The 11552-nt window shown below is 45.5% G+C and overlaps 1 protein-coding gene across 2 annotated transcripts in view; it reads right to left on the bottom strand.

Annotated features, from left to right (window-relative positions):
* Nucleotides 1-4916: 4916 nt before the first annotated feature.
* Kntc1 (kinetochore associated 1) overlaps nt 4917-11552 on the bottom strand; it is a 75909-nt gene continuing 69273 nt past the window's right edge. For both annotated transcript variants that reach the window (XM_031337866.1, XM_031337867.1), the window contains exons 60-64: nt 10690-10819; nt 8433-8522; nt 7816-7961; nt 6981-7071; nt 4917-5120 (exon numbers count right to left, since the gene is read on the bottom strand). In XM_031337866.1, coding sequence (XP_031193726.1) covers nt 5100-5120; nt 6981-7071; nt 7816-7961; nt 8433-8522; nt 10690-10819 — 478 coding nt within the window. In that variant the 3' untranslated portion in view covers nt 4917-5099. The remainder of the gene's footprint in view (nt 5121-6980; nt 7072-7815; nt 7962-8432; nt 8523-10689; nt 10820-11552) is intronic.

The following is an 11552-nucleotide window of genomic DNA, read 5'->3' as shown; positions in this document are numbered from 1 at the left end:
AGATCAAAAACAGCAGCCATACACATGATGGCTCACGGCCATCTGTACAGCTACAGTGTACTCATACACATAAAATAAATAAAAATAAATCTTAAAAAAAAATCTTCAGAGGACCACTGACAACCAGGTATATTTATAAAAAAAAAAAAAAGACTAAAATCTTGTATTTTTTTAAAGGCTTATAGTATGTCAGGTACATTAGTGAATGCCTTTAATCCTAGTACTTAGTAGGCAGAGATAGGTGGATCGCTGAGTTTGAGGCCATCCTAAAGAAACTGTCTCAAAAACGAAACAAAACAAGTTTATAGTAGGGGTTGGAGAGATGGCTCAGCAATTAAGAGCATGCACAGATTCAATTCTCAGAAGCCATGTGGCTCACAACCACTTTTAACTCCATTTCCAGAGGATCCAACGCTCTACTCTGCCTTCCAAGAACATTTGCATCCGCAATAAATGCATGTGTGCATGCGCACGCGCGCACACACACACACACACACACACATGCTTAAATTAAATCATAAAAAGTGCCTGGCTGCTATTTTTCTCTGGTGAAATGTATATATGACATGAAATATATATTTATATATGAAAGTATATATCTGTATCTTAAGTCGCTGCTGTTGTGTTGGTTTCTGCTGCCTTGACTCTGTTCGCTCACTCCAGGGCTAAATTCCTCTGCATCGCTGAGCATGTATGAAATGCATTGTTCTCATTTCTTCAGTTATCACTGACTGACTACTTCTTGAAAAAAAAATGCTTCCTTATGCAAAATAAAAGCATATTGGCTGGGTCTGGTGATGCACACCTATCACCCTAGATGCAGGAGGAAGACAGACTCCAGGCCAACCTGTAGTATCTGCTAAGGCATCTCTGGACTAACTGTCATGGCTCACGCTATATATAATCTCAGCAGGTAGAAGGCAGACATAAGAGAATTCCTTGGACTTTCAGACCAGCTAGGGCTAAAACCAACCAAAGGAGCATTTCCCCCACTTGGAGACAGGCAGGCTAGCCTGGAACTCTGTAGACCAGGATGGTCTTGAACTCCCAGAGATCTGCCTGCCTTTGCCTCTGGAATGCTAGGATTAAAAGTGTGTACCACCATAGCCCTGCTAAATGAACATTTCTTCACAGGAAGTTGATACTAACATTGAACAGACAGAAACATTTCTCTCAGAGTAGCCAGACTCTCCTGGAGCCTTCCAGAGACCGTCACTCCCAGATTTCCAGTCTTACTAACATGTGACCGACTGCTGTATACCAACAGATGTTTTATTGAGGTGCTGCTATGCTTCTGTGCCTGGACAAGCACAGACATCTCATCAGGCTGCTTCTGCCCTGGTCCCTTGGCTCCAGGGAATACCTTTCGTTGGGGCTTTCCCCAGCAGCACTCATTGGTGTTTGTAAAGAAAACCAGGGCTACACAGAGCAAGATGCCACCGATAAATGTGTAGTGGGTCGAGACCTGAGGTCATTAGCCAGCTGTATTTCTCCGGTTCTATTTCATGTGTAGAGCTTAGAGTTGTACTTGGAGGAGCAGCACAAAGTATGTACATTCTATTTCCCAGAAGCCTGCAGTCTGCCTGACTTTTGTTTTTGAGGTAAACTTAGAGGGTTAAAAACAAACAAACAAACAAAAAAATAACTTGAAGCCCAACCAGAAATTGACTCCAGATCCTGGAACATGCTAGGTAGGAACTCTTATTACAGGGCTATATTCCTCACACACACACACACACACACACACACACACACACACACACACACACACACATTTAAAAGATCCTTCTGCTTCTATCTCCCAGATATTTGGTTTAAGGGCATGAGCTCCATGCTCATCTAAAAACAATTTTCATTTTACTTTCCAGATAGTCTCAGGTATCTTAGAACTCTTAACTAAGGTAGTCAAAGAGGACCTTGAACTTCTCTCCTTCCTGTGGGCCCCGTGGGTTAAATTCAGGTCATCGTTTGGTGGTAGGTTTTTGTTTTCCCGGACAGGGCTTCTCTGTGTAGCCCTGGCTGTCCTGGAACTCACTCTGTAGACCAGGATGGCCTCGAACTCAGAAATCCACCTGCCTCTGCCTCCCAAGTGCTGGGACTATAGGCGTGTGCCACCACCGCCCGGCTATCCCAATGTTTTAAAAAGTAACTTTATCATGGGTATGGCAGGTAGAGGGAGGAAAACCATAAGGTTGAAGCCATATTGAGCTTCACAGCTAGGGTCAGCCAGGTAACTTGACTAAAGACAGGGAAAAAAAACCCAACTGTCCATTTTTTAAAAATGACTTTATTGGCCAGGTTTGGTGGTGTGCGCCTTTACTCTCAGCATTTCGGAGACAGAGGTAAGCAAATCTTTGTGAGTATAATGGCAACACGGTCTAAACAGTGAGTTCCTGGCAACCAGGGCTACACAGTGACACTCTCACCAGCCCAGCGTTATATAACCCTTTAAGGTTATTTTTCTGTATATATTTTTCAAGTACTTTTTAAAAAGTCTTTTATTTATCCTGAAAGTCATCACTATGTTGCTTCATCAATGTCGCTTAACTTGACAAGAATATACTTTGAAACATAGACCTAAGATCCTCAAGGGATGAGAGCATTCACTTCAGGAATGACTGGGCATTGGTCCATGGGCCAGTGGGCAGCAACCCACATGCTAGCAGCTGCATCTTTTTTTTTTTTTTTTGGTTTTTCTAGACAGGGTTTCTCTGTGTAGCCCTGGCTGTCCTGGAACTCACTCTGTAGACCAGGTTGGCCTCCAATTCAGAAATCTGCCTGCCTCTGCCTCCCAAGTGCTGGGATTAAAGGTGTGCGCCACCACTGCCCAGCCTTAAGCAGCCGCATCTTGAAAAGGATAACAGGTGCTGGAGACAGCATCGGAATGGAGTGGACAAGTGCCATTCTGTGAGCAGCATAGGCAGTCTACTGTGTCAGGAAGTTCCCCTGTGTCAGGAAGCTTAACCCCAACCTCTAGATAGCCAGGCATCTAAGTAGAAACCACCTTCCCAGGCAGTGGGACAGACCCCTCACCTGGGAGTGCCTCAATCGCTGAGCCATCTCTCCAGCCCATGCCTGACACTCTTTCAGCTCCTTTAACACCTTGTAGGCAATCCCTGGCATTCAACCCTTTTCTGGCCTAGCACATCAGGTGCCTTCCATCTTTCTCTATGGCAATTGATTGACATAATCAAAGACTAAAATTACATAAAATACTGAGAATGATGTTAAGGAGATGGCTAATTTACTACCACGTGTAGTGAGAATTTTGGTTTCTTTAAAAGCCCAGTTATGTTGTGTGAATATGTTTGTTTTAATCCCAGGTGTGGGGTGCGGGTCTGCTTTACAGCAGGTGATTGTGATCTGCTTCGTGCACTAGCAGGGGTGTGATCTTTGCCAGGTACAGATGGTTGCTGGGTTTTTTGTTTGTTTGGTTTTTTTTTTTTTGAAACTCACTCTGTAGACCAGGCTGGCCTCAAACTCAGAAATCCGCCTGCCTCTGCCTCCCAAGCGCTGGGATTAAAGGCGTGCGCCACCACCGCTTGGCTTAGATGGTTGCTGTTGCTGTGGTTTGAGTTATAATAAGCAAAGGGATGAAAAGTTGGGAAAATCATGGCAACAAGGATTGGACTTGCCCCAAGGAACACAGCATCCCTAACCAGCAGGAACTAGTCTAAAGAGGTCTTTGCCCGGTTCCCCCTCTAACCTTCCTTCCTACCTAGTGTTGGGGGTTGGAAGGGACCAGGGTGGAATGAAGGTTGGAAAGGAGGGGGAGAGGTATAAGAACATAATAAAAATAATAGCTCAAAAAGAGCGCTAAAAACTATGTGCGCATGTTCCTGTGTTTGTGTGTGCACAGACTTGTATGGTGGCTCGACCTGCAGTGTCTTATTCAATTGCTCTCCATCTAAGTTTTTGGCACAGTATCCCTCACTGAGCCTGCAGCATGTCATTTCCTAGAATGGCTGACTAGGAATCCCGAGGGATCCTTCTCTGGAACGAGCACAAGCCGCAGTTCTGGGCTGCTAATGTAGGTGCTGGGATCTGAATTTAGTCCCTTATGCTTGCATGGCAAGGGCTTTACAAGGGAGCCATCACCCCAAACCAAGGCACGGTTTTTATACCTGGAGGAAATAGGAAGTTAAATATAGGGTTATTTTTCAAGAGGGAAAGGAAGATTATTTTCAATTTAACTGTACTAGTGTTTTTCCTGCATATTCATATGTACATGAACCATGCACCATGCTTGGTACCCATGGAGTCAGAAGAGAACATCAGAACTGTAGGAACTGAATTTTAACAGTTCTGAGCTACCAGATGGCTGATGGGAACTAAGCTAGGTCTTCTGGAAGCTTTCACGTTTTTTTTTTTTTGTTGTTGTTGTTTTAAAGATTTATTTATTTATTGTTATATGTAAGTACACTGTAGCTGTGTTCAGATACACCAGAAGAGGGCGTTAGATCTCATTACAGATGGTCATGAGTCACCATGTGGTTGCTAGGATTTGAACCCAGGACCTTCAGAAGAGCAGTCAGTGCTCTTACCTGCTGAGCCATCTCACCAGCCTCTGCCTTTGGTGTTCTTAACTGCTGGAGATTCCTCTCTGGCTCCTGAAAGTGAACTATTTTTACATTTTGTTTCTTTCATGTATAGCACAAAAAAACCCTGAGCAACCAGGGGGAGGCTGTGGTACTGCACGCCTTTAATCCCAGCGCTCTGGAGGCAGAGGCAGGGAGATATCTGAATTCAAAGCCAGCCTGGTCTACAGAGTGAGTTCCAGGATAGTTAGGGCTACACAGAGAATTCTATCTTAAAACAACCAACCAACTAACCAATCAATCAAAAACCAAACAACCCCTGTACCCCTACCATCACCGAAAACTTCAAAACAAAACCCCTACAAATTACACAAGAAATCAACATCAAAATATTTATTAATTTATCATGTGAGATAAGTCAGTTAGGTCAATATTAAATATCTTATTTATTCCTTGCAGGACAATGAAATACAGATTGCACAATTTGTAAGCTGCAATAAATAGGATTAATTAGCGGCAGACTCCAGACTTCTTCTTGGTTTTCAAAACTTGTTTGTTTTACTATGATCCACCAAGAAATGTCTAAATGGGAGAAAAGCAGAAGCATAACTCATGAGTGTTGGCTCCATTGTCACCATCGTTACAGTTACGTTTGTATGCGTGCGTGCGTGCGTGCGTGCGTGCGTGCGTGCGTGCGTGCGTGCGTGCGTGCGTGCGTGCGTGCGTGCGTGCGTGCGTGCGTGCGTGCGTGCGTGTGTGTGTGTGTGTGTGTGTGTGTGCGTGTGCATTAAAGCCGGAGGACAGCCCGTGGACAGCTTTGCCCTTTCACCTGTGGATCTTGGGAATCAAGCTCACATAATCAGGCCTGGCAACAGCTGCTCTTCCCCACTAAGCCATCTTCCAAGCCCCGCTTCAGTTTTTAAAACAGGAATTGTTTGACAAGCTACAGAGCACAAGGCTCAACCACAGGGTTAGAACGCACATAGACAAGCACCTCGCATTTGAGGGGTGTAGCTAGAGAGAAACAACTTTACGGGTTACAAAGTTGTCTCAGGACTCTCCATGTTTTTAAAGTCAGTACTGTGTTGTCACAGTGTCAGCATGGGCAGCAACGATCTCCACCTGGTGGCACTACTCAACAGTGCCTGCAAGTCTGGTTGCTGGCACCCCTGGGAGGTGGTGCCATCTAGAGCTGGGTTAGAGGACTCAGCTTGCTAAGGCTTTGCCTTGACAGGAGTTTCCCGCCCCTGTCGCTCCCTGTCTTGAGACCAGCAGCTTGGTGATGTCACATTCTGTCTTGTCACAGGCTGAGGAGCCAGTAGCTGTGGCCTGCAATCTCAGAACAAGCCTTTGCTCCTTAGTATTTGTCACTACAATGTCTAACCAACACAGTTGCAGAGCATGGCTCACTGCCATGAGCACAGCTTGTTCTTTATGGTCAGTAACTAAATACAGGTGCACTGTGGCATGCCAAGAGGCCCTGGGGTTCCAGTCACAGCTGGGCCATTAGACAGCAAATGACTCAGGCAGGTAGGTCACTTAGCCTGTGGGCTTTAGTGACATCATGGTGGCTCTAACAGCCTAGTAAAACTAACTTACTGCTCATGCGTATGGGATGCTGGTGTCTTGGAACCAAAGGGAGCACAAAAAATTACATGCACACAGTAGTTGATAATGATGTTGACTGTAGTGGTGTGTGGCTCTAATCCCAGTAATCAGAAGGCAGAGGCAGGAGGATCTCAGTGGGTTCCAGGCCTGCCTGGACCACACAGTGAGCCCATGACAGCCAGAGCTACATGTAAGACCATGTCTCGGGCAAAAAAAGCAAAACAAGGCAAACAAAACAAAACAAAAGGAGATCTTGGTCATAAGTGATGTTTTTAACCATTCCTTTAGCATGCACTTCTGCATAAAGAGCACACTTTACTGACAGCACTTTTACCTGCATCAAGAGACCACACTGGGACACTGCGTGACATATCAAGACTATGCAGGTGTGTGGAGATACACTGACACTGGCATAGCACAGTGCTTAGAAGGAAGCCCACATCGATAAGTGAATGTGCATGCACATACGGCTGCACTCACTGCTACAAAACTGAAAGGCCAAAATAGAAATGGCAGGGCTGGCAAGGTGCTCGGCATGGAAAAGTACTTGCTTCCATGGTGGAAGGACTGCACACACACACACACACACACACACACGCACGCACGCACAGAGTTAACTGAAAAGTATATAAATGGGGCTGGAGAGATGGCCCAGCAGGTGGCTCACAACCATCTGTAAAGGGATCCGATGCCCTTTCTGGTGTGTCTGTAAACAATTACAGTGTACTCATATATATATAAAATAAATAAATACATATTTTATAAAAAAAAAAAAAAGACAGAAAGTATCTAATTAGTCTCAGATGTGACCTGAGGCAGTTATTAGCTGCTTACCTTCAGGATCTCACAAGGAGCTGCATCTGCTGGCACAGGCTTCCCACAATGCTTTGCGTACTCAGTTATCAAAGCTGACGCTTCGTCTACACTGTGGACCCAGGAAGAACAAGGCAGGCGTGAGGAGACCCTTGCCAGAGACACCTGTGGTGATGACCTCAACAGTGCAGACTGGTGTCAAAGCATACAGGCAACATTCTTCAGCTAGATAGAGTCTAGTGTACAGATCAACTGTAGCTAAAACTATCACTCATTCATAAAGGACAATGTATGAATCAACTGTAACTAAAACTATCACTCACTCATAAAGGACAATGCACTCACGGGTCTGAGAATGAACAAACAGGGACAGGGCACCCCTGAGTGAGCAGCCGGAGGACAGAGCCTTGGCCACTGCCTCTGACTACACTTTCCCTTCTAGGGCGTCGGCCAGTGCTTTCCTTCTTTTTACTCCCCATATGCAGTCTTGGCTCCAGCTCAAGCAGCTCACTGTTTCTTCCCTTGTGGGTGTCAGCTAACCAAGCTTAGCAAGAACCACGAGTTATGTAACACTAACTAGCAAGCAGTGCTCCAAGCAAGCATCTAAGGAGTCAAGTTGTAATTTAGGGTTCAGAGCAGGACTCCGACACACCTATTTTGAGGATCCAGGCAGCTCCTCTAATTACTAGATGACAGACTCATGCCCCAAGCTTCCAAGCTGCAGGAGCCTGAACTCCGGAGAATGTGTAGGAATGTGGCTACGACCACACGGCTTGATAATGCTTGTCTCTCTCCAGAATCAACACATTTTAAGGAAGTTCTATAGTAAATTGAGGTGCTCCCCGTATTAACTCACCTGAAGTCATTTGCCAAGTAGTTTACCAACTCACTGACGTTGTCGGTGTTTATCACGTGCCATTTCAACAACTGAAAATACTTTGTCTTTGCCAAAATCCCAAATTCCTTCTTACTTATAACATGATTCAGAACCAGGCTTCTGATCTATAGAATGACAGTTATCATTATATTGAAAATGTGTTTAATTCTGAGTCCTTTGTCGAAACACAGACTTCTGACAGTCAGATATTGAATTTCTAGAGCTCTGGGACTGAGCCTCTGGGAAGGAAGGCGTGACCTAGTAGCACACAAATAGAAACTTCCTGTTGCTATGTGCTTGGGTTTTATTTCTAATGAGGAGGATTTAATTACCAGTATTTATGGGTACAATTCTCCAGTGGGCATAGCAGTACACAGGATAGCCAGGGCACCTGTCTTTTATATTTTTATGTGATGCTGGGGAGGGAGGCCTGGTTCTTGAGTATGGTAGGCAAGTGTTCTTCCACTAAGTCACACTCCCAGCCAGGTACCTGACTATTGAAAAACAAAGCCTTTAATTAAGAGTGAAAGACTATTATTTGCGGGATAAGAGTTACTTTCTGTGATCAGACAAAAAGGAAGCAGAGTTGTCCTTACCTGCTGTGAAAGCCCTGCTAGCTGGCCAGTGTTCATATGCTCTTCTAACTGCTGTAAAATGATCTGAACATCACATGAATTCAAAAAATTCTGGGGAAAAAAAAACCAAAACAACACATCATTTAAAAAGCATTATAGTAACTGCTGTGTTGTTAAATCTGGGAGGTTTTTAAGAATTCTTTAAGAATTTTTAATTTGGGAGCTGGGCACGAACCCAGCTGGTCTGCCCAGCACTGAGCCCATGGTCTAGCCTCAGACTTAAGAAACTGGGCACAGTGGAGTGTGCCTGTAGTCCCAGCACTCAGGAGGGAAGGTTCACTAGACCTTGGTCTCAAGAGAGAAGGGTGGTTATGGGGGTGGGAGAGAGGAAGGACGGACAAAAGCAGACCAAAGGAAGGAGAGTGGGCGTCACTAGGGCTCTGTAACTCCCTTTGGGGTCACTTCCACACACACTTTTCCTTAAACTAAAAGTTCATCAGTTCTACTAAAAATTTAAAAAAATAAAATGCTTTCATTTCTAATATACTTCTATTGACAAAAAATTACCCAGACAAGGAGAAAAAAAATGTTTTTTATACAACTTATGCAACAGATGAAGCTGTTTACCAGGCTTTATCTGTTGTGACAAAATGTATTTAAATTCTTGAAAAGTAATGAGATGCACTTGAGTAATCAAAACAATTAAAGACCAGTGCAGACAGCCTTGACAGCATGCTATAAGGTGGGAGACAGCTGGCAAAGCCTGAGTTTGTTTATTCAGACCACTGCTGCCCCAATCACCCAGGGAGGTGAATATCTGGAGACACTGCAGAAGCATTTGTCCTAAAAATTAGCTATTTTAAAAGTTCTTTCTCAGGGCTGGAGAGATGGTTTAGCGGGTAAGAGCACCGACTGCTCTTCCGAAGGTCCTGAGTTCGGATCCCAGCAACCACATGGTGGCTCACAACCACCTGCAATGAGATCTGACGCCCCCTTCTGGTGCATCTCAAGTCAACTACAGTGTATAATAATAAATATATCTTTAAAAACAAAAAACAAAAGTTCTGTCTCAAGCACTCCAGTGGTGACACACTTTTACTCCTAGTGCTCAGGAGGCAGAGGCAGGTGGATCTCTTTGAGTTCTAGGCCTGCCTGGTTGGTCTACAGTTACCAAGTGGGTGCTGGGAATTGAACCCAGGTCCTCTGGAAGAGTAGCCAGTGCTTTTAACCACTGGGCCATTTCTCCAGTCCCAACTCACTCTGCTCTACAGAGTGACAGAGTGAGCTCCAGGACAGCCTGGGCTACAGAGAGAAACCCTGTTTCAATCAAAAAACAAACAAACAAACCCAACCAAATAAAACAAAAACAAAAACAAAAAAGAAAACTCAAGCCAGGCAGTGGCAGCACATGCCTTTAATCCCAGCATTTGGGAGGCAGAGGCAGGTGGATTTCTGAGTTCAAGCCAGCCTGGTCTACAGAGTAAGTTCCAGGATAGCCAGGGCTATACAGAGAAACCCTGTCTGGGGGGCGGAGTGGGGGGACCCAAACCAGCCCCCCTCCTCCAACCCAAAACTCCCTCCTTGGAGGCCTCCTCATCTTGCTCAATCTGATTACCAACCTCCCACCGAAAAGACCTTTCCCTCAGGCTTTAGCTGGAGGCCTACACCAGCCTCTGTTACCACCAGCCTGTGTCACCGCCAGCCTGAGTCACCAGCCTGTGTTACCAGCCTCTGTTACCACCAGCCTGTGTCACCGCCAGCCTGTGTCACCAGCCTCTGGTCCTAGCCAGCTACAATGGGACAAGAGGCTGCTCTGCTTCTTTCCTTTTTTTTTTTTTTTTTTAAATTCACTTTACATTCTGGTCACAGCTTCACGCCTCCCTCCCTTTTTCTTTTGGTGAGAAAAGAAAGGTCTTGGTTTGCAACCCTGGCTGGGCTGGAACTCAGAGATCCACCAGCCTCTGCCTCCTGAGTGCTGGGATTAAAGATGATAAAGACGGGGCCACAGCTGGCTTGAGGACAGCCTGCTAAAACACTGTTTTGCTCAGTTCACTCTGCCAAGAAAATCAGTTTCTCACAGATAACAGAACAATGGCCAAACTCTTATTCAGATATCCCTCAGATGCACTTCAGTCAATCTTGTTACTTCCCGTCACCCTGCCTCCCCCCCACTGAGTGTCCATGCTTTATGGGTTCGGTGAAAGAGAATGCCGTCTTCTGAGGGACATGCAGTGTGTCCTGGCAGCCTGAGAGGAACAACAGTGAGCGCAGAAGATACCTTGATCTGCTGGTGTCTTTTTTCAGAGTGGGGCGTGAGCGTTAGGCAGGTCAGTGCAAAGGCGGGAAGCTCCAACTGGATATACTGCTTGGCGATTCCCACCATGTCGAGGTCATCTGAAACTGGACATCTTTGAGAGGGTGCAGTAATTACTTAATGGCTTGGCAGATTTACTAGACCACATTAGCCTTTCTCCATTTCCACAGATGTTTCCCGTCCACTGCCAATTACTTTAAATGCCCATGTGCTGGGGCACGGCACATTCTTACTACTAAGGAAAGAGCCTTTGAGAGCATTCCACATAGAAGAAAGGAACCGTCCTTCAGGACACAGACTGCTGTCTGCCATGCAGACTATGTCTAGACACCTGCAGACGCATAAGATACATTCTCAGATGCTCAAGCGGGGCATGGTGGCACACACCTACCTAATCCCGCACTCAGAGGCAAAGGCAGGAGGATACCTGAGTTTGAGGACAGCCTGGTCTATCAATCGAGTTGTAGGACAGCCAGGACTACACAGAGAAGCCCTGTCTTGGGTGGTGCTGGGGCAACAAAAACAAGCAAAATTCTTAGATGCCCAGGATCTATGTGATAATAGTATAGGACTTGGCAAGAGGAGGTGCCAGTCTCAGAGGGCAGTGAACATCGGTTTCTGAGGAAGTTTCTGGGGGAACTCTCCAGTACATGTGGAAAGTAGGCATTGCAAAAATAATAGGTACATTTAGTGAAAGTAAAGTTAGCTTAACTTCCTTAAGAAAAGGCCTAACAGCTGGGCAGTGGTGGCGCACGCCTTTAATCCTAGAGCTCGGGAGGCAGAGGCAGGTGGATTTCTGAGTTCGAGGCCAGCCTGGTCTACAGAGT

The sequence above is a fragment of the Mastomys coucha genome, unplaced genomic scaffold, assembly GCF_008632895.1.
Source record: "Mastomys coucha isolate ucsf_1 unplaced genomic scaffold, UCSF_Mcou_1 pScaffold22, whole genome shotgun sequence".
Taxonomy (NCBI): Eukaryota; Metazoa; Chordata; class Mammalia; order Rodentia; family Muridae; genus Mastomys; species Mastomys coucha.
The sequence above is the reverse complement of the archived record's forward strand: the minus strand, read 5'-3'. Positions and strand labels throughout refer to the sequence as shown.